This window comes from Neovison vison, chromosome 6 (assembly GCF_020171115.1).
Source record: "Neovison vison isolate M4711 chromosome 6, ASM_NN_V1, whole genome shotgun sequence".
In the NCBI taxonomy this organism is placed as follows: Eukaryota; Metazoa; Chordata; class Mammalia; order Carnivora; family Mustelidae; genus Neogale; species Neogale vison.
Genome location: NC_058096.1, coordinates 166,169,782 through 166,193,219, shown reverse-complemented (window position 1 = coordinate 166,193,219; position 23,438 = coordinate 166,169,782). Strand labels below are relative to the sequence as shown.

At 41.0% G+C, this 23,438-nt stretch overlaps 1 protein-coding gene and 1 pseudogene across 2 annotated transcripts in view; both read right to left on the bottom strand.

Annotated features, from left to right (window-relative positions):
* EEFSEC (eukaryotic elongation factor, selenocysteine-tRNA specific) overlaps nucleotides 1-23,438 on the bottom strand; it is a 250,791-nt gene that overhangs the window by 139,417 nt on the left and 87,936 nt on the right. For both annotated transcript variants that reach the window (XM_044252884.1, XM_044252885.1), the window contains exon 2: nucleotides 22,284-22,491. In XM_044252884.1, coding sequence (XP_044108819.1) covers nucleotides 22,284-22,491 — 208 coding nt within the window. The remainder of the gene's footprint in view (nucleotides 1-22,283; nucleotides 22,492-23,438) is intronic.
* LOC122910851 lies at nucleotides 16,451-16,655 on the bottom strand (annotated as a pseudogene).

Below are 23,438 nucleotides of genomic sequence, written 5' to 3'. Positions count from 1 at the left end.
GGGCAGCAAGACCCGAATAAGCTTCAAAAACTTTCAAAGTATCTGAAGGACATCTAAAAAGCTTAGCAAATTCCAAGTAAGAAAAACTCAGAGATGTGACCCAGGCACATCATAATCAAATTGTCAGTGGCCAAAGACAAGGAGAAAGCAACAATAGAGAAGTGGCTCATTTAGCACAAGGCATCCTCAAGTAGAGTAACAGCTGATCTCTTCAGAAACCATGGAGCCAATACCAAATACCTAAAAACAAAACAAAACAAAATAAAAACAAAAGCAAAAAAACCCTATCATATAGCAGACACTTGATAGGTATTTATTAAATAAACGAATAAATGAACAAGTTAAAAAAAGAAAAGAAAAAAGAAACCATGGCAGCTAGAAGGTAATGGGATGACATATTCAAAGTTCCAAGAATTTAAAAAAAGAAGAGTAGTAGTAGTTGTCGTCGTCATCAACCAAGACTTCTGTTTCTGCGTCCCCCCCCCCCGCCAAAAGCTTCAAAAATGAAGAGGAATGTAGAATTACCATATGGTCCAGAAATTTCCTGAGTATAAATCCAAAAGAATGGAAAATAAGTACTCAAACAAATACAAGTACATGTATGTTTACAACAGCACTATCCACAGAAGCCAAAAGCTGGAAACAGCCCAAATGTCCATCAACACCGTAAGTCAAAAAGCCAGACATAAGAGATCACCTATTGGGTTATTTATATGAAATATCTAGAATAGGCAAATCCATAGAGACAGAAAACAGACTGGTGGTTCCCAGGGCTGAGAGAACAGGAAACAGCTGCTAAATGGGTACAGGGTTTTTGAAATCAGATAGTGGTGATGCTGGCATAATTCTGTACACATTAAAAGGGTGGATTTTACGGTATGTGAATTATATCTCCATTAAAAAGAAAAGAAAATACATTGAAAGGTTTGCTAACTTTTTTTTACTACCACAGTGATTATCTGCAATGTCTATTTCACTAAACATACACCAAAAGCTCCTTATTTTTTATACATACCTCATTTTAATTTGTATTTCCTTAATAAGCCATACAATGTTGAACATCTTCCATCTGTTTATTTACTAAGAGTGCGTTTAGTGAATGTTTCCACACCACTTTCCGTTCTGGTCTTTGCTTCCTCCAGTAGGTGCACCCTTACCTTCCCCAGACTCTAAAAATTGCTCTGCAGTCCACTGTCCCAACACAGTGGGATCGAGGGAAAGGGGCGAGGTCAAGGGCCAATGGTACCAGCACCTGTGCTGCGGGGCCTTGCACTCCTCATTTCAACAACCCCTCAAGGTGGCTGTTATTACTGCTCCTCTGGGTTTACAGAAGGGAGTCCTAAGTTGGCTAGAGTCTGTCATTTGCTCCAGGTCATATAGCTAATGAGTGGTGGGGCTGTGATCAAAACCAACTCTGGGTTTACCACCTGCCTGAGACTATCAAGAGAGTTAGAGTCAGGGCCGTATGCCTCTTCTTGAATCCATGAGAATTTGGAAAGTGGCTGATCTTCAAAGATCAGGCAACATAGCATATTTAAGTCCTATAAACAGTCCTATAAACAATATCCTTGCTGTTTAGTAATTTTAGTTCTCAAACCAATGAAAGAAAGGTGATAGCTATAATGACAGTATTCAATATTCTCATAGTTTGCTATCACTTTCAAATAAAAACATAAATTTGCTGCATCCTTCAAATAAGCCTTGGAGGTAGGAAGAACAGTTGTTAACATTCCCACAACATTAGTTGAACATGGTGTGAATGGTAGTTAGTTAAATGCTTCCATCACCCCATTTGATCCTCATGGTAATGATGTGAGGGATAAAACTGGCATTTTAGAAATGGGGAAAACTAAGGCACAGAGAGGTTAAATGGCTTCTAAAGGGCAGAATTAAGGAGCTCTGTTCCAGCAGAGCTCTGTCCTTCCCACTATGCTGGACATCCCCAGGACGACCTCCACAAAAGCCAAAGGGTTCCCTCCTCGGGGAATGGCTGCTGTGTCTGTTGTCACCATGGCTCCTTTGAAACGTAAGAACAGAAGATGGAGCCCAGTGCTCCCACCCACCAGGACAGGGCTGGGTGGCTCTGCTCCATCCCCTCCTGCCTCTATTTCAGTGTTCCCTTCACACAGCTCACTGTTTCCATACCCTCTTCTCAAGTTTTGTCAAAATGGTACACCACCTAAGTAAGCTATTATTTCTCAAGGCTTTTCTTTTAAAACAATTTACATTCTTACTTAAAACCACTTACTGAAAAACACAATTCTGTTATTATCTAAAAGGAAGACTGGTATCATTCGCCACAAAGAAAAGGTACAGAAGAGACCCTCCCATCACCAGCCACTGCAAGGACAGCCACTCCGTCTGCTCCATAAAACCTATACCTAAATAAAGTCTGGTGTAGGGGCGCCTGGGTGGCTCAGTGGGTTAAGCCTCTGACTTTGGCTCAGGTCATGATCTCGGGGTCCTGGGATCGAGCCCCAGATTGGGCCCTCTGCTCAGCGGGATGCCTGCTTCCCCCTCTCTCTCTGCCTGCCTCTCTGCCTACTTGTGCGCGCTCTCTCTGTCAAATAAATAAATAAAGTTTTTTAAAAAAGAAAGAAAGCAAGCCTGGTGTATGTTCAATGTCCACACCCAGCAGACGGCGTGAGGCTCATAGCCATGTTGAGAGTCTAGGATACCTCACGTATTTGCCTTAACCAGTTGACCTTTAAGCTGAACAGGAGGCACAACAGTTACGGCATAAACTTGCTAATGCCAGTTGTGTTACTTTAATTCAATTTAGTATCCTAAAACAGTCTGATAATAGCTATTTCTATGAGAACTAAGTTGAATTATCTAGAAAGACGCAACACAGATAAATCTCTTTAAACTCTGGTGATAAATTAGATGTGAATAAGAAAATCATAAAAGACTTCAAGGGGCACCTGGGTGGTTCAGTGGGTTAAGCCTCTGCCTTCAGCTCAGGTCATGGTCTCAGGGTTCTGGGATCCCTCATCGGGCTCTCTGCTCAGCAGAGCCTGCTTCCCTTCCTCTCTTTCTGCCTGCCTCTCTGCCTACTTGTGTCAAATAAATAATAATAATTAAAAAAAAAAGACTTCAGGGGGTGGGGCGCATGGGTGGCTCAGTCTGGTAAGCCTCCAACTCCTGGTTTGTACTCAGGTCAAGATCTCAGGGTCGTGAGATGGAGCCCTGTTTCCGGCTCCACGTTCAGCAGGAAGTCTGCTTGAGATTCTCTCCCACTCCCCTTGTCCATACTCTTTTTTTCTCTCCAAATAAATAAACAAACAAATAAATCTTTAAAAAAAAAAAAAAAACTTTAGAGGAGGATGTTCAAACACAGGAAAGTTCTCCACTCACACTGCTGAGCAAACTGTGCTTCCCATTAAGCAGACCAAAATAGTAAGTGCATTTGGGTATGGTTTATAAGTAAAAGAACTCAGAGCACCAGTCAGTGGGCTCAAACTGGAAGAAAAGATGGGCCGGGTAGAAGATTTTCCAGCAAGTGACAGATGTAATAAGGTCATGAGCTCCTGCAGCAAGTACCTCGGCTGCAAGAAGCTGTCTGATGCTCAGACATAACAGAACGAAAGCCATTTGCTGAGGCCTCCTCCAGAAACTTAACTGGAGAACAAGTCTAACACACTAGTGGGACTATTCTACCTTGTAAGATGCTATCAAGAGAAGCAATCATGCACGAACACACACATACACACGCACACATGCACACCCATGCATGCCGCACCTGGAGAGGAAAAAAAGCCAAAATGATGACCGCAGCTGCCTAAGGTCTTGCAGCTGGAACTTGCAAATTACAACTTTTTAAAATTGGCAAAGCAACAAACCCTAGAGCTTTTAAAAACGTAAGTTCTGACCAAGAACATCCAGAATACAGCTTGCTTTACTGAATTCAGACCAAAAGAATTAATGATAACATACGAATCAGGAGTGCTAATTTGTGTAAAATTGAAATTATAGGTGATGCAGAAATCACACATGCCCAAACAAAACAGCAAGCAGAAGAGGAGATAAGCCTGAATTCAGAATGCAAAGCCACTCACATGGCCAAGATGCCTTAGACGAGCCTGGATTAACTGCCCCCAGAGTAGTGCTCATGAGGAAGGGGAGGCACGATGCTCAGAACCTCGTAAGTTTCCCCTGGAGCAACTTACATTATTGATGTTATTAATGCATGTGTTGGAAGTTAAAATATTATGTAAGGTTTAACTGTGTCATCTTTCCTAATTCTCTGCTTTAAGCAACTTTTGATTTATCAACTATAGTTCCCTACAGAGGACAAGAAATCTACTACTGTAGCTACAAAAATAAACACAAAGAAAGCAAAGAAGGCGATTAAATCCTAGCTAGATACTACTTCCTGCTGAAGGCTCTGAGCCTTGTCAAAAAGTTAGGGAACTGCTGAAGACATAGTGGGACCAAGCGCAGACATTTTCCTGAATTCAACAGAAGAGATTTAAAGATAACTGAAAAAGAATTGACTTTCCCAGACAACTCCATGCATTTTCCCCCAAATTTTTATAGAGGTAAAATACACATGACAAAAAAATTACTGTCTTAACCATATGTAAGTGTATAGTTCAGAGGTATAAAACACATTCATAATGTTGTGTGGTGATCATCACCATCCAATTCCAGGGCTCTCTCTTTTTTTTTTTTTTTTTAAGGTTTATTTATTTGAGAGAGAGAGAGCAGCAGGGGTCAGAGGGAGAGAGAGAATCTCAAGCAGGCTCCCTACTGAATACAGAGCCTGATGCAGGGCTCAATCTCATGAACCTGAGATAATGACCTGAGCCGAAATCAAGAGTGGGACGCTTAACCAAATGAGCCACCCAGGTGCCCCCAGAGTTCTTTTTTCTTATAAAAACTCCATACCCATTAAACAGCAACTGCCCACTCTCCCGTCTCTTAGCTCCTGGCAACACTACTCTGGCTCTATGATTCTGACTACTCTACACTATCTCATATAAATGGAATCAGATAGTACTTGCCTTCTTGTAACTGCCTTATTTCACTCAGTAGAATGTCTTCGAGGTTCATCTATGTTGTAGCATGTATCAAAATTTCCTTAATTTTTAAGGCTAAATAATATTCTATGGGGAATGTATTTATGTATGTATCACACTTTGCTTATTCATTCATTCATCAATGGACAGCTGAACTGCTTCCACCTTTTGGCTATCATGAATAATGTTGTTATGATCATGGGCGTACAAGTATCTCTTGGGGACTCTGCTTTCAATGCTTTTGGATATATACCCAGAAGCAGAACTGTTGCATGGTAATTCTATTTTTAAATTTTATAAGTTCTTATTTAAATTCCACTTAGTTAACATAACTATTCTTAATTTTTTGAGGAACCCCCATACCATTATCCATGTCAGCTGAACCATTTTACATTCTCACTAATACTGCAAAAAAGCTCCAATTCTCCACATTTTGCCAATGTAGGTTGCCTTTCTATTCTGTTGATTAATTTTGATGTACAAATTTTAAAAATTTCCTTCTGAGAGTTTTAGGTCTTACATTTAGTTCTTCAATCCCCTTTGGGCTAAAGTTTGATATGGGGTCCGCCCTCATTATTTTATTTTTGGCTATCCATCCAGTTTTCCCAGTAGCATTTGTAGAAAGACTGTCCTTCCCTCATTGAATGGTCTCGGCCCCCTTGTCAAAACTCATCCAAACATATATGCAAGGGTTTATTTCTGGGCTCTCTATTCTATTCCATTGGTGTTTTTGTCCATCTCTATGCTAGTGCCCATACTGCTTTGATTACTGTAGCTTTGTAGTAAAATTTGAAATCATGAAGTATAAACTCCCCAATTTTGTTCATCTTTTTAAAGAATGTTTCAGCTACTTGGGGAACTTTCAGTCTCTGTATGAATTTCAGTATGGGTTTTTCTATTTTTGCAAAAAAAAAAAGAAGTGATTGGGATTTTGATAGGGATTATGTTCAATCTATAAATTGCTTGGGGTAGTACTGACATGTTAACAGTACTAAGTCTTCTAATCCATGAGCAGGAGATGTGTTTTTATTTATTTATGATTTTTTAAATTTATTTTACCAATGTTTTATAGCCTTCATTATACAAGCCTTTTACCTCCTTGGTTATTCCTAAGTATTTTACTCTTTTTGATGCTACTACAAATGGAATTCTTTCCATAATTTACCTTTCAGACTATTCATTTTTAAAGTATAAGAATGCAACAGATTTTTGCATGTTGGTCTTATATCTTGCTATTTGCTGAATTCATTCATAAGCTCTAATAGCTTTTTGTGAAATATATATGCGGTTTTCTACATGTAAGATCACATCATCTGTGAAGAGATCATTTTACTTCTTCCTTTCCAACTGGGTGCTTTTATTTCCTTTTCTTGCCTAATTACTCTGGCTAGAACTTCCAGTACTATCTTAAATGTGGCAAAAAGTGGTAATGTTTGTCTTATTCCTGATCTAAAAGGAAAAACCTTACTCTCTCACCATTGCATATGATGTTTGTTATGGGTTTTTCATGTAGGCTTTTTTTCTTTTAAAGATTTTATTTATTTGACAGACAGAGATCACAAGTAGGCAGAGAGGCAAGAGCAGAGGGAAGCTGGCTCCCCACTGAGTAGAGAGCCCTATGTGGAGCTCAATCCCAGGACCATGAGATCATGACCTAAGCTGAAGGCAGAGGCTCAACCCACTGAGCCACACAGGCACCCCTCATGTAGGCTTTTATTACACCGATTGTACTTCCCTTCCTAGTCTGATGAAAAGGTGTTGAATTTTGTAAAATGTTTTTTCTACATCAATTGAAATGATCATATGGTATACTGCATTAAATAATTTTTTGGTATGTTGAACCATCCTTGCATTCCAGGAATAAATTCCATTTAGTTGTGGTGTATAATTGTTTTAGAATGCTGCTAAATTCAGTTTTCTAACATTTACTGAAGATTTTTACATGAATGTTCATAAGGGATTTGGGTCTTCAGTATTCTTATGGTATCTTTTTCTGGCTTTGGTATCAGGGTGATGCTGGCCTCACAGAATGAGTCAGAAAGTGCTCTTCAGTTTGTTTGGAAAATCTTAGGAAAAATGGGTTACTACTTCTTTGAATGTTAGAAGTCACCAATGAATCAGGTTGAGAGCTTCTCTTTGTTAAGAGATTTTTGAATAATGATTTAATCTCCTTAGTAGTTACAAGTGTATTCAGATTGTCGATATATTTATGATTTAGTCTTTGTAGGTTTTGTTTTTCTATGACTTTGTTCACTTCATCTAGGTTACCCAATTTGTCTGGCTGTTCATAGTACTTTCTCAAAATCCTTTTAATTTCTATAGAATTAGTAGTAATGTCTTCACTTTTATTTCTGATTTTAATAAATTGAGTCTTCTCTCTTCTTAGTCCATCTAGCTAACATTTTGTCTATTTTGTTGATCTTTTCAAAACCAACTTCTGGTTTCTGTGATTTTCTCTATCGCTTTTCTTTCTCTGTTTCATTTTTCTCTTCTCTAATCTTTATTAGTAATTTCCTTATGTTATATTTAAGTTTAGTCTGTTATTCTTTTTCTAGTTCTGCAAGTTGTCAAGTTAGATTGTTGCTTTCAAATCATCCTTATTTTTTAACATAAAAATTTATAACTATAAACTTTCCCCATAACACTGTTTTCATGGTATATCATAAATTTGGTATATTATGTTTTGGTTATTATTCATCTTTAAGTATTTCTAATTTCCCTTATGATTTCTTCCTTGATTCATGGGTTGTTTAAGTGTGTTAATTTCCACAAATTTGTGAATTTTCCCATCTGACTTCTGTTACTGATTTTTTACTTCATCCTGCTGTGGTCAAAAAAGGCATTTTGTATGGTATCTACCTTTTTAAATCTATTGAGACTTAATCTGTGGCTTAACAAATGGCCTATCCTAGAAAATGTCTCATGTGCATGTGGGAAGAACATGCATGCTATAGTTGTTGGATCAAGTGTATATGCCTGTTAGGCTAGCTGGGTTATTGTGTTAAGTCCTCTATTTCCTTATCTTCTGTCTGGTTAATCTGTGATTTTGACATCTTTGGCTACTGTTCTGGAACTATTTCTACCTTCAATTCTGTCAGTTTTTGCTTCATATATTTTGATAGTCTGTCATTAGGGATGTAAATGTTTATAATTGCGACATCTTCTTGCTGTATTGGACCTTTTATTAATACATAGTGTCCTTCCTTGTCTCCTATAATCTTTTTTTACTTAAAGTCTACTTTGCCTAATATTAGTCCCCCATTCTCTTCTCATCATAATTTGCATAGAGTATCCTTTTCCAACCCTTCACATTCCATCAATTTGTGTCTTTAGCTCTAAAGTGAGCCTCTGGTAGAGCACATATAGTTGGACCATGTGTTTTTATCTATTCTGCTAATCTCTGTCCTTTAATTGGCGAGCTTAAACCATTTACATTTAAAGAAATTACTAATAAGGAAGGACTTCTGCTATTATGCTATTTGTTTTTGATATGCCTTATAGCTTTTTTGTCTCTTATTTCTTGCATTATTGTCTTTTTTGGTGTTCAGTTGTTTTTGTATGTAGTGAAATACTTAACTTTCTTTCTCTCTCTCTCTTTTATTTATTTATTTTTTGGGGGGTGTATATTCTGTTGCTATTTTCCTTGTGGCTAACATGCAGACTACATTTAGCATCCTAAAGTTACAACATTCTAATATGAATTTATACCAGCTTAACTTCAATAACATTAAAAAAAAAACTGTTTCTATACAGCTCTGACCCCATCTTTTCTGTTGTTCATGTCAAAAAATTACATCTTTTCAAAACCATAAAACTAATTATTCGTTTAAATATATTAATCTCTTAAATCACATAGAAAACAAAATGTAGAGTTACAGACCAAAGTTACAACACTACTAGCTTTCAGACAAATCACTGCTTTGTTTTTTTATATGTATTAGTCTCTTAAGTCATGTACAAAAAACACATGGAATCACACACCACCACCATAATGACAACTTTTACAGTTGTCCATGCAAAATCATTATTTCATCATAGAGCTTCAAGTTACTATCTAGTTTCTTTTCATTTCACTGTGCAACTCTTGAGCATTTCTGCATGGCAGGTCTAGTGGTAACAAACTCCCTCAGCTTTTCTTTATCCAGGAATGCCTTCATTTCTCCCTCACTTTTCAAGGATGGTTTTGCTAGATATAGGATTCTTGATTGCCAGGTTCCCTCCCCCACCTTTAGACTTTGTATATAATGTGCCTACTACTTTCTGGCCTCCATAGTTTCCAATGAGAAATCTGCTGATTATCTTATTGAGGATCTTTTGTGTGTGACAAGTCACTTGTTGTTTTCAAGATTTTCTCTATGTCTTTGACTTTTGAAAGTTTTGGGATAATATGTCTCAGTGTAAGTCTCCAAGTCCATTTTACTTGGAGTTCACTGAGCTTCTTGGATGTTTATATTAATGTCTTTCATAAAACCTGGGAAGTTTTCAGCCATCATTTCTTCAAATATTCTCCCCGCCTCCTTTCTTTCTCTCTTCCTACGACTCCCACAATGTGTATGTTGGACCACCTGACGGTGTTCCATAGGTCCCTCAGCCTCTGTTCACTTTTCTTCAATTTTTCTTTTTTTTTCTTCAATTTTTCTTATCTCACACCTGATAATTTCCACTGTGCTATCTTCAGGTTTGTCAATACTTTCTTATGCCTGCTCAAATCCATTTTTAAATCCCTCTACTGATTTTTTTTTTTCTGGTTATTGTATTTTCCAGCTCCAGAATTTCTTGTTTCTTTTTAGTTTATCTCTTTATTGATATTTCCATTTTGTTTATACATTTGCTTTCTTGATTTTCTCCACATTTTCCTCAACTGAGTGTTTTTAAGATAGTTATTTTTAAGTCTTTGTGTAGTATATCTACCATCAGATCTTTCTTGAGGACATTTTCTGTTGATTCTTTTTCCTTTGACTGGGTCATACTTTCCTGCTTCTTTACATGCCTTCTGATTTTTTGTTGGAAACTGGGCATTTGAGTCAAATAATATGGTAACTCTGGAGATCAGATTCTTTCTGGTTTTTTGTGGTTGGTCTTGGGAGTTTTGCTTTATTTTTTCTTTTTATTATTGTAGGCTGTCTCAGCCTAAAGTATAAAGTCTTCTCAAATCTTATCTGAGACTCTCCCTGGGCATGCATGATCACTTTGGAATTCCCCCTATATGTCTGCAATTGTTTCTGAATGTCTTAGTGTTTAATGTCTGACTTCTGAAAAAAGAAGGGGGTACCAAAAAAAGGCACTGGTCCTTCAAATCCTTCAGAAATCACTTCAGCTGGTGGGGAGGGGTTGTAAAAATGGAGGGATGTATAAGAATAATGACTGCCTATCTGTGTGCACCTCTGTGATCAGAAGCAGCAATGTGATCAGAGCACAGAGCTCTGATATTTGGAGAACAGAGTCATTTTTGCCCACTCTAGTTCCTGCGAGCTGTGTATAAGCTGTTCTGGGAACACCTGCACGGGTGCCTGTCATGAGACTGAGGGACAGGGAATGGATAGCTGCTATTGTTCCAAGAGCTAAAACTGATTGTAATAATTGCAATCTATTGTCTAAGCCTTCTCCTTGCAAGTCTTCAAGACTCCAGTGTTCCAAAATAATTATATCAGACATATTCTGCCATCATAATTGTTATGCAGATAGGGAAACAGATTTCTTGTGCTTCTACTTTCTGCCATCTTCCCAAAATCCTCTCCATGAATTTCTGCCACATCCAAGTACAACCTCAGACTTCTTTTGTCTGATGTATAAGGTAAATCCCTCATTGTGAATAACAACACTTTCTTAAGCTTCTTCAAGACCCTTAGCCATTCCTTTACATTTCCCCACCCTGACACCCAATGGGAAGGAAGACAAAGGACCCAGTCCAACAAGAGGTAACAGAAGGCAAGAGTCCAAGAAAAACTCTGCCATTATTTCCCTGGTCTCCCTACCATGTCTAAAGGAACCCCCTATCTGACCCCTATCCTCTGGCCTCCCTTTACCAACCCCTCCATTACTGTCTCTAGACTCATACCTGCTGCCTTTCTGCATTGCACATTTTTCTTCTCTTGGGGTGGAGAGAAACCCTGCTGTTTGACACCATCCACCCCCAGCCACTTTCAATCAATACCCAATTTCAATCAATACCCAATATCCAATACTCTCCCCACTCACATTTCAAAATCACTATCAGTTCTGTTTACTCACCAGGAGCTTATGCTTGATTTCCTTACAATATCACTCTGTCTCCCCAAAGAAGCTAAGGGATATTTACTAAGCCATCTCCTCTGTACTGGCCTCCATGTACAACAAATAAAAGGCTCCCAAAGCAATGCAGCAAGAGGGTCTGGGGCACCAACTGAGAGTACTACCTTTAACTGTTAAGAGGAATGGGGGAAGGGTCACAAAAGAGAACTAAATTCCTAAAGGTCAAAAGCAACTCTCCAGTGGTCAAGTCAATGTTCTTTCTTCAGATTCTCCCCATCTGTGACCATCAGTCAGCTGGCTCCCCAACCTCTTCACCCACAACACCAAGTCTTTATTCCCATGGTCCTCCAACAGGGCCTCTGCCTCCTCGAGAAACCGCTCTTCCTTCCCTATTCACTGCCAAGTCTCTCCCAAGAGCACCCTGGGAGTCCAGCTCTTTTCCCCCCAGACTGCTGTCCTCCAGGAGCTCCCCACACTCTGATGAGCTGTGTCAAGGCTCCTCTGTGGATGGTTCGCATATCTGTGTCTGCAGGAAAGGACCATTTCCAGCACTGTAGTCATGTCCCATTCTCTGCCAGCAAGCACTTCCCAACCCTACCTCATTGGTTTCTGATCAAGGAACAACCTTTCTCTGGTCTTTAAAGCCATCACCAGTTACATGGTCATCACTGTCTTCCTCAGTCACTGCATTTGGTCAGTTCTTCTCTTGGGATCTGGGTCCAATCCATCCCCTGATTTTCATTCTCAACAAGTTCCACCCTGGGTCAGGCCCTTACCATCCCAGGCCAACTACTCTCCAAAGTCAGTGTATGGCCCTATACCAGGCATTGACAATGGCTGCAATGACCTTCCTGTCATGACCTGTGATGACCTCTGAGGTATCAGCCTTTTCCTCTACACACTTTCAGGGACTCCATAACTGTCCCAGATGAAACCCAGCATCCAGGCTGGTCCACAAGTCCCTCTATGGTCTGCCCCAGCCTCCTCACACTGACTCAACTCACCAAACCCCCTGGGAACCCGGGTAAAAACCCAAGTCTTTGCCTAGTGCCAAACTCTATTCTACTGCTGCCCCCACTCCCCTTCCTTCCTCTGCCTATCCAAAGCTAACCCTGGTGACAGGCGACTTGAGGCAAGGCAGAGAGAATGGGATTGTAAGCAAAAAGCCTAGGCCTGTAGAACTAATTTCCAATGCACAGCTGAGTTGTCACTCCACCTCACTCAGCCTCCACTTCCCTGTCCTACAGAAAAGAGCATGACCTACACTGCAGGGCTATCTCCCACCCTAAATAAGCTAAAGTGTGGAAAGCACAGTAGGGAATCTGGTAACAGTCCTTAGAACCAGGGCAGCCACTAGTTGCCTGCATCCCTCCTGAGTGGTCTGTGCCCTGATCTGCATTATATATTCTGAACTTGCCCTGCTTGGTTATCACTTGACTTTTGGAAACCAATAAAAGCAGCACCTGGGTGGCTCAGTCAGTTAAGCACCTAACTCTTGATTTCAGCTCAGATCATACTCTCAGGGTCAGGCTCCCCACTGGGTACGGGGCCAGCTTAAAAATGCTGTCCCCCCCTCTTTCTCAGTTCCTTGCCACTTGTTCATGCACACGCACTTTCCTCGCTCTCTAAATAAGTAATAACATAACATAATATAACATAAGTAGTAAGTAACATAACATAAGTAGTAAGTAACATAACATAACGTAATGTAACGTAACATAACGTAATGTAACACCAATTCGAATTCCTGACTCCCAGACCAGAAGGCAATTAACCTTCTCAGAAGCCCCCATGCTATTCAGAGGAAGCTAACTCAGCTCTCCTCTTGAGCTGCTCAGCAAATCTCCCGCTTTTACCTCCTCCACCCCTTGGTCTCTCCTGACCGAGTGCATGGGAAGTACACTCTTTAGAACATGGGGGGGGCTTGGTTCAGTTGGTCTTTGGCTCCATGTCCTTTAAAAAAAATCAGGCTTTTTTTTAAAAGAAGAAAGGAAGTAACTGTGACACGCTGGAGCTCCCTAAAGAGCAAGCTCTCGGGGCCACTGGCTGTCCAAAGGTCAGTGTGACAAAATGAGGCAAGTTCAGAGGAGAGATTCCAAACAGGACCTGTGACCCACTCACCACTCAACTCCAGAGCAGCCCAGACAGAGAATGCTGCCCTCACAGAAGTGGCAGAACTGAGATATCTGCCCAGAGAGAAAGGAGACACTTTGGAGAGGGAAGAAGGGAGGAAAAAGAATGATAAAGAAAGAAATAGTGAGGGAAGAAATAAAAACACCAAGGAAGAGAGACAAAGAAGGCAAGAAACACAAGAGAAAAAGAAAGAAAAGGAGAGGAAAGGAGTGGACAGCCTGCTCTGTGCTAGTTCCATGCTACGTGCTCTCGTGTGATCTCAGCACCCCATGAACAGGGGCTCTGACCCCTATTTTCAGAGAAGCCAAGGGACTTGCTGGGGGCTGCCAGGGGTCCCAGGGAGTAAGTGGCTGGTCTGTAGGAGTCCAGAGTCCAGGCCTCTCCCATGACAGAGGAGAGGAAGAGTCCATTCTCAGTCCAGAGGGAGGACTTCAGCCACGGCAGTCAGTGAACCAGGACCCAACCACAAGCCAGGGCCCAGTACATGTGCATCATCTCTGCTTACACTCCATGAGCCTGAGGCCCAGAGGGACAGAGAAGGCTAAAAGCGTGCACTAAGAATTCCAGCGATTAACCATAAAGCTTTCGGAAATTCAATTATTTTTTATCCAAACCCTTTTGGGCAATGTATTGTAACAAAACATAACGGCGTGTTGGGCTGAGTAGCTGGCCCTTTCCCAGGCTCAAGAGAAGCTGGCCTTGCTGATTTCCTGAATACGCCACACACTGGAGATCCTGGCTTCTAGAAGCAGAAGTAAAGTTCAGCAGCCCCTAAGGGGACAAGAGGCCCCTCTTGCCCGAGTTTCAGATCCAGACTGGTGTCTGTGTTCTAGGAGCACAAGAGGCTCCAACCAGAGATGTCAGGAAGAGCCCTGGGCCTAGCCCCACAGCTCAGCAGTGCAGGCAGGAGCTGACCTGGAGCACATTCAAATGCTCCTCCTGTTCCCAGCACCCACCACTCCTCCAGACTCCCCGCACAGCTGTGGGACATCACAGTTCCAACCAAGCTCAGACATGCTGACTGTGCATGCAGGGTGACCTTCGACAACACAGAAAAATGATCTAAGATAAGTTAAAAAAAAAAAAAGTGTGCGTGCATGTGTGTGCGTGTGCATGTGTGTATAACTCATGTAAAAGACATAAAGAAATAAAGCACAGGTTTCCCCAGTCTCTGAAAGTAGGCCATTCCTCTGAAACCTTCTGTAAGGCAAAATGGCATAAAGTGAAGAAGCAATTACCATTCATTTATATAGAAAAATGAGTGTTCCCAGACCCAAAACATAACCTCTCCTAGGTTCTTCTGATACGTTAGGACACATCTACTTACAGATGTACAAAATAAATCGGCATAAGGCACAGATGCTCAGAGACATAGTTCAAAGCGATGGCAGCTGGAGGCTGAGATGCTGAGTGTAGTTCTCAGGGAAGGGGCTTGGCAGCACCACTCTACGGACAAGCTGCGAAGCAGACGCTGTACACTATCGTTGCTTTTCGTCTTTTCTCATAAAAACAAAAATCCTCTTCTTCAGAGTTCCCTCAGTTAGCAAAAGCACATACTAATAAGGTAGGTCTTGCATGAAAGCCAAGTGGTGTAATGCAAACTTTTTGAAAAGCAGGGGACGGGGCACATGGGTGGCTCAGTTGGTTAAGCGGCTGCCTTCGGCTCAGGTCATGATCCCAGGGTCCTGGGATCGAACCCCGCATTGGGCTCTCTGCTCAGTGGGGAGCCTGCTCCCCCCTCTCTCTCTCTGCCTGACTCTCTGCCTACCTGTGATCTCTGTCAAATAAATAAAATCTTAAAAAAAAAAAAAGGAAAAGAAAAGCAGGGGACACTTGTGTAAGTTGTTGGTTTGGAATAGTGAAATTCAAAATGGCTGGTATTTAATACTTTAGTTTTCTAAACTGTCAACCCAGACACAAAGCCTTCCCCCGCCCCCCCACCCCCGTTACTATGGGAAATCCCTGGTACGGCGCTAAGCACACAGTAGGTGCTCCACACCTTGTGGCTATTATAGCTGAGTACCTACTGTGTGCCATCAAATGCTCCCTCAGAACGTATGCTGTGAGGCTAAACTTAATCAGCTCAAAAGAAGAGAGACCAACTCAGAAAGATAAAGCGAGTTGCCCGAGACCACACAGCTAGTCAGCCACAGAGCTAGTAGGAAACACACACCTTGTAAGTCAGCTGGGCAGCAGCCCAATCACTTGAGACTTGGCATTCCACTCAACTCCAGAGAGGGAGGCAGGGCCAAGGAAGCCCCGGGTGGGCTCTCAGCAGATGGCCTTGCCTAAAACAGAAATAAGGAAACAGAAAGTGTTTAAAAAGCAGGAGGAAACAGAGGGAGTCTGGGAGAAAGATGCATCAAGGATGCTGTCAGATGATAACATTTAGTGGGAAAATAAACAGAAAAGCCTAGAACACAGAACAGTGTCAATGTTGTGATAACAACTACCTCAAATTATGTACATGTGGGAAAGACTGACAGGGATCCTGGGGAAAGAACACTTTAATTTGATGCTCCGGGGAGATTGTGGGTACATTTTTATCTTCTATTTTGATTTCTGCTAACACTGATAAATGCTTATGCAAGAGTAATTTTAAATGCTTTCAGAGATAAAGAAATCACAAAGAAAAACAATCAAAGAGTTTGACTATACAAAAATTAGAAACTTCTGCATGTCAAAAAAAAAAAAAAAACAACTAAAATGGAAAGACAACCAACAAATGCTGAAGGCTTATTTGTAGCAAACATGACAGGCAAAGTGTTAATTAATAACAACATCTTTGTTAATCTCAAACACTCCTAAAAATCAAAAGGAAAGCATTAAAATCACAAGACAAAAAACAAAATGTATAGGTCTAATTCAAATACACAAAAGCACAACTATTTAAAACACTTAAGGAAAAATGTTTAACGTCTCCACTAATTACAGAATTACATATTAAAACAAGAGTAACATACCATTTCTACCCAACTAAGTTTCAAATATATTTTAAAATTAAAAGCCAAAGGTAGCTGTGAATACATCTGTGTAAATAGTGCAAACCCTTTTGGAAAAGAAGAGGGGAGTGCACAATCACAGATCTGAAAGGACTCGTGCCCTTCAGTCCAGTAATCTCACACCTTCAATGTCTCAGAAGGAAAAAACCCAAAAATACGGAAAATGTTTAAGGATGGTCAAAGATGTTCACCCCAGGGTTGTTTATCAGGTAGTATCTGATAAGAACAGATACTACACTTGATCTTAGCCAAAAGGCAGAGAAGCGATCAAGGTTGTTTATTTATAAGAAGGAAAACTTACACCAATCTAAAGGGCCTACAATGGAGTGATGCTCACATGAGGAAGGGCTATACAAAATGTTAAATAATGAAAGCAGAAATCAAAAATGCAAATAGCTCATGATTAAAACTACATGGGTTTTATTTTTTTTAAAGATTTTATTTATTTATTTGACAGACAGAGATCACAAGTAGGCAGAGAGGCAGGCAGAGAGAGGGGGGCGGGAAGCAGGCTCCCCGCGGAGTAGAGAGCCCGAAGTGGGGCTCAATCCCAGGACCCTGGCATCATGACCTGAGCTGAAGGCAGAGGCTTTAACCCACTGAGCCACCCAGGGGCCCCACAACTACATGTTTAAAAGGAAGAACTGAATTCAGCGAAGTCGCAGGGCACAAGATCAACACACAAAAATCTGTTGCATTTCTGAACTCTAGCTGAAAACAATCTGAAAAGGAAACTGAGAAGGCAGCTCCATTTATAATGGCATCTAGAAGAATTAAGTACTTGGGAATACACCTAACCAAGGATGTGAAAAACCTATATAATGAAAACTACAAAATACTGATTAGGAAAATTAAAGAAGATCTAAACAAATGGAAAGGCATCATCATGTTCATGGATTGGAAGACCTAACACTATTTAGATGTCTGTACCACCCAAAGGGATCTACAGATTCAATGAGATCCCTATGAAAATTCTAACAACCATTTTTTGCAGAAAATGGAAAAACAGATTCTCCAATTCATATAGGAATTGCAAGGGGCCTCAAACAGCCAAAATAATATTGGAGAAGAAGCAGAAAGCTGGAGGACTCAACGTTCTAACTTTGAAACTTACTACAAAGGTAAACAAAGTAGTGTGGTACTGGCACAAGGACAGATACATAGACCAATGGCACAGAACAGAGAACCCAGAAATAAACCCACACATGTATAATCAATTGATTTTTGACAGGAGTAAAAGAGGAAAGGGCAATCCTTTCAACGGTGCTGGGAAAACTGGATAGCCACGTGCAAATAACGAAGTTCGGCCCTTAACTTATATTACATATAAACTTATACCATATATTAAAATTCCCACATATAGAAATAGATAAAAGACCTAAACTTTGAGCTAACACTATAAAAGTCTTAGGAAAAACACGGGAAAATCTTCATGACATTGGATTTGGCAACAACTTCATGGATAGGACACCAAAACTACAGGAAACAAAAGAAAAAATAAATATATTGGATTTATCAAAGGTAAAAACTTTTGTGCCTCCAAGGACACTATGAGGAAAGTAAAAAGTCAACTTATGGAATAGAAGAAAACATTTGCAAATTATGTATTTGACAAAGGATTGATATCCAGAATATATAAAGATCCCCTACAATTCAATAACAACAACAAAACAAACAACAAAAACACAATTAAAAAATGGGCAAAGAACCTAAACAGACATTTCTCCAAAGAAGATATCTGAAAGGCCAACTGGTATATGGAAAGATGTTCAACATCACTAGTCATTAAGAAAATGCAAGTTAAAACCACAATGACGTATCACTTCATACATGTATTAGAATGGCCACTGCCAAAAAGACAAGGGGTTAACGAATGCTGGTGTGGATGTGGAGAAAGGGGAATCCATTGGCATTGCGGATGGGAGTGTAAATTGTGGCAGCCATTATGGAAAATAGTATGGAGGAACATCAAAAAATTAAAAATAGAACTGCCATATGATCCACTTCTGGGAATATATTCAAAGGAAATGAAAACACCGATTTGGAAAGATGTTCATGTTCACCACAGCATTATTTATAATAGCCAAGACATAGAAACAACCTGAGTGTCTGTCGACGGATGAATGGATAAAGAAGTTGTGGTATCTGTAAACATAGAATGGAATATCATTCATCTGTAAAAAAAACAAGGACATCCCACCACTTGCTACAACACGGATGAACCTCAAAGGCACTATGTTAAGTGAAATAAGTCAGATAGAGAAAGACAAATAGTGTGTGATTTCAACTTATCTGAAGAATCTAAAAACACAAAAACAAAAACACAAAAAAGCAAAACCCAGAAAGAGAGCAGATTTGTGGTCACCAGAAGCAGAGGGTTGGGGGGCAGGGGAGAGGGAACTAGAAAAGGTGGTCAAAAGATACACACTTGCAGTTTTAAGATAAACCTATCCCAGGTACAATGTGATGATTAGAGCTAACACTCCCACATGATATACAGGAGATGTGCTAAGAGAGGAGGTTCTAGGAGTTCTTGTCACAGGAACATTTTTTTCCCTTCTATTTATTGTATTTTTATGAGAAGATGGATGTTAGCTAAACCTACTGTGATAATCATTGCACAACATATGTAAATCAAACCATCACGGTGTCATGGCTTAAACATATATTCATGTATGTCAATTATTTCTCAATAAAACTGAGGGGGAGAGCAAAAAGGGGGTCGGGGAAATGAGATACCACTTCATACCCTGTAGGATAACTATTTTAAAAAAGGGAGGGTTATGACGAGTGCTGGCAAGATGTGGAAAAATGGAAACCCTCACGCACTGCTGGTGGGTATGTTTAATGGTGCAGCCTCTGTGGAAAACAGTTCGGTGGCTCCTCAAAAAAGTTAAACATAGAACTACCACATGACCCAGCAATTCTGCTCCCAGGTATAGACCCAAAAGAAGTGAAAAAGCAGGGACCTGAATAGCTATTTATACACCAATTTTAGACAGCATTATTCACAATAACCAAAAGGAAACAAGCCAAGCATTTATCCATAGACAAATGGACAAACCTTATTTTGTTTGTAGAATACTATTTGTATTCTTTATAGAATACTATTCACTAGGAAGGAGTGACATTCTGACACCGGCTATAAGGATGGGCCATGAAAGCATTATGCTAAGGAAAATAAGTCAGACACAGAAAGCCAAATACAGGATTCCACTTTTGTAAGGTACCTAGGATAAGCAAAGTCAAAGAAACAGAAAGCAGAATAAAGGCTGCTCAGGGAGGGGTAGGAGGAAAGGAGTTCTTGTTTAATGGGTACAGAGTTTATGCTGGGGATTCTGAAAAAGTTTTCAGCATAGACAGTGGTGATGGGCACACAGCTCTGTGAATGTATTTAATGTCACTGAATCTGTATATTTGCAAATGGGTAAAATAATAAATATTATGTTATACAGATTTTACTATAATCTGCGTAATGTGGAGAAAAAAGAGGGGTCAATATAAATACACAGTGAAAAGACAGGAATGAAATAAACCCAAATGTCAGCAGCTATTCTGAGAAAAAAAAAATCTTTGGGTGGCTTCCTCTTTCTTTTAATCATTTTTCTCTAATTTCCAACTTTCTTTCAATTGCTCTTTGGATGGGAAAAAAATTACGTTTTTAACAGGTTTCATGTTTTCAGGTTTTGATATGTACATAATTCATCAGTCTAGATTTTTTCTTTTTTAGGTAGAAAGTTTCTTTGCTTTTGGAGCAGCATTTACAAAGGATTTACTTCATAATGGACCATAAGTAAAGGAAATGTCATTTAAAATAATCTGAAGTTCTCTGCTGCACATAGGTGAAAGCTAATGTTCTCTTACAACTCGGCTGGCCCCAAGGCTCCTGAACCTGCTGACTACAACCTGGCAGGGGGGCAAATCCTTTTCAGTAGGAGTTGTTCTCCCTGTCCTCTGGGCACTGAATGAGGACAGAAGAGGTTCAGGGGGATAATTTCTCCTGGATGTGTCACTAAGTTCATAATTTGACCTTTAAGCAATAAATTAAAATAGGAATAGGAATTGAAAATGCAAATCAGAATTTGCCTTAAATTTAACCAATCGAAGTAGTTAATATTAATTCATCCTTAATAGTATCCCAAGCCCTTCGCAGAAGGTCCCGTTTATACAGCAAATGATACTGACATTGTATTGGGTTTTTATGCAGGAGTCCAAAGGACCTGTTCTCCCCTTTCTGACAAGTAAATAAAACGGCAGGGAGATCAAATAACTCACTAAAAAGAAGATATAATTTTTTATCTTCCTTTTTACAGTCTCATATCCACTTCCGTTGGGAATAACAAAGTCTGAATTCTTATGCAACACTTATCTAAATGTGTCGATTTTATCGGATTGATGAATTTTGCTAACAAAAGGCAGCGCTAGGAAATCTTTTATGACATATTTGGCCCATTCACAGGCCTGGAGCTTTAATTTAACCAACTTGAGAATTCTGAGGGAGAGCTGCAGGTGTTAGATCTGAAAAAAAAAATCATAAATGGGAAGGCATATCAATCTTTATGACGGGGAAACAAAAACACTCTCTACTTGCTTGCCCTCCACAGGCAGGAGAAGGAGAGGTGGAAGGAGCAGGATATTGTCTCAGGCTGCATAGCAAAGAGGAAGCTTCGCTGTCTCCCAGTGACCGCTATTTAGTATTGATCAAAAGGCGCTGGCCCGCAGAGGAAGAGAGGAATTGATAAAACAATGAGGTTTGCCAACACTCTGTGCTCAACAAGGACATTTTCTCATTTTCTTGACCACATCAGAATAAGTCACTCCTGCAGCCGCCTGAACAAGTCGGTGGCTCTCTGTCCCACAGTCCCCCCTCCCTCCCACTCCCCCCAACAGTGCCCAGCAGCACTGCTACCTTGCCACCCCCATGGACCATAGCAGAGTCAATCACTCGACAAGTCCTGTTGCTTCTCCTGTTAAAGGTCTCCCCAGTCAGCCTCTCCTCCCTCCACAGCTTGAACGCAGACCACACTTCTCTCCCTGGGAACACCACCATACTGCCTCTCCCCGTCTGTTCTCCACTCCCCCAGATCCTCGTCACCAAGCCATCCTTCCACCTGCTGCCAGCCATCTCTGGATGGGAGAACCTTTCAGCCACTTCCTTGCACAAACTCTTTAAGGACTCCCTACCTTCTACAACATGAAATCATAAACCCGTTGCCATGAAATACTACGAAGGACCTTTGTGATTTGACTTTCCCAGTTTCCCTTCTAACAGCAAAGTCTGCCCATCCATCCATCCATCTAATTTTATAGGTCTCTGTGACAGAAACATCCAGGTGTCCACCAAAACCAATGCCCCCTTTTGATGACCCAGCTGTAGCTAAGCAGATGGTGAGGGGATCCGTTTCCCGGCCTCTCTGACACCAAGGCATGGGTGACATAAGCAGATAGGACTGAGTCCTCCCTCACCCACAGAATCTGTGGGAAGGGTGTGTGCCTCTTCTAGGTCTGGGAATTCCTGACACTCTGGACCCTCCTGCAAACATGAACACGGTAGTGCCTGAGCCTGGCTACAGCCTGGCTATGCCACCCCACAGCGGAAAGACAGCAAGATGGAAGAAGCCTGGGTTTCTGAATGCTGTGCAGAGAAGAACCCCCAACAGGTCACGTTAGGAAATTTACCTAGAAAATCAACTTCTAAATTTCCTTATGCTTCTGTATTTTTCAGTCTCTTGCAATAGCATCTTCGCCTTTGCCCTTGATGAGAGTAAGTGCCAGGCAAGATCCCACTCACTAGGACCCACAGCTGATACCTGTGTGCCCAATCTGTGTTAATGAGATGAAGTGTGCCCCAGAGCCAGCTTATACAAGCAGACACTCCATTCAGTAACAAACCTACTTGGTGTTCTCCAGGGTCTTCTGCATTTTCTTGGTCATTTTATCGATCGCTGCCTGTCTCTTCCCTTCAGCTAAGAGGTCTGTTTTGTTCAGCACCACGATCAGCTTCTGGCAGGCAATCTGCCCAATCACAAGGCACTCTGCTGACTGGGTCTGCATTCCTTTGGTCACATCGATGACCAGCATCATCAGATCAATGATCTGGGCCCCTGCAAGAAGAAAGAGAAGACAAGGTTAGAAAGGGATATGGAGGAGAGGACGCTCCAGAAACTGGCCTGATGTTTGAGGTTAAGCAAAATCAGCCAAATTAAAGTATTAAGACAAAAGTGAGTGGGGTGGGAAAGGAACGACGCCCACATAGCTCCTAGCCCCGGCTGCAGGGGAGGGACTCTGACCACCTGATTTCACGGAGTCCTCATGACAAACCACCATGAGGGATGGGCGTCTCACCTCATCTGGAGAGGAGGAAACTGAGGTCCATGAGACACAGATAGCTCACCCAGAGCCCCAGAGCCAACATGCAGCAGGGCTAGGGAACCCCCAAACCCATCCATTTTACTGCCTCAATCTTCTCAATTTCATTCCATCCTACCAAGGAAAAAATGTCCAAGGAGGAAAAAAATCTCAGTTGTAGACTTGGCAAATGCCTAGAAATCTACCTTGCCAAGTCAGCAGACAGAAAGACCGGAAAACTCACAGGGAGGCATGGGGTTTATCTCCTCTGTGGCTCCTGGGTCTTCCCCACACTGGAGTTGGGTTTAGTTGTGATCCTCCCACCCATGGCTCCGTTATAGCTACTCACTTCTTTTGTCCTTTCTGTTCTGGGTGGGAAGCTCCTGCTCTTTCAGGGAGGGCAGGGGCAAGTCAAGGTTCAGCTACCTCAACAATGAATACCATGTATGTCAGTATGTGAGTGAGTGAGTGTGTGTGTGTTTCTATACATATATGTGTGCGTGCATGTGTACGTATCTGTATGTATTGTGTGTGTGCATTCTACATGACGTATGCATGCCTGGTTGTGAGCCTCCCCTAAATACACAGCCACACCTGAGCTGAACAACAGCAGAGGGACAAATTCCAGAGGAGTCCATGAAGGGAAACTGCCCTGACCCACGTTGGGGAGACTAATGAAGGGGAGGTGTCCTTTTAAATAGGA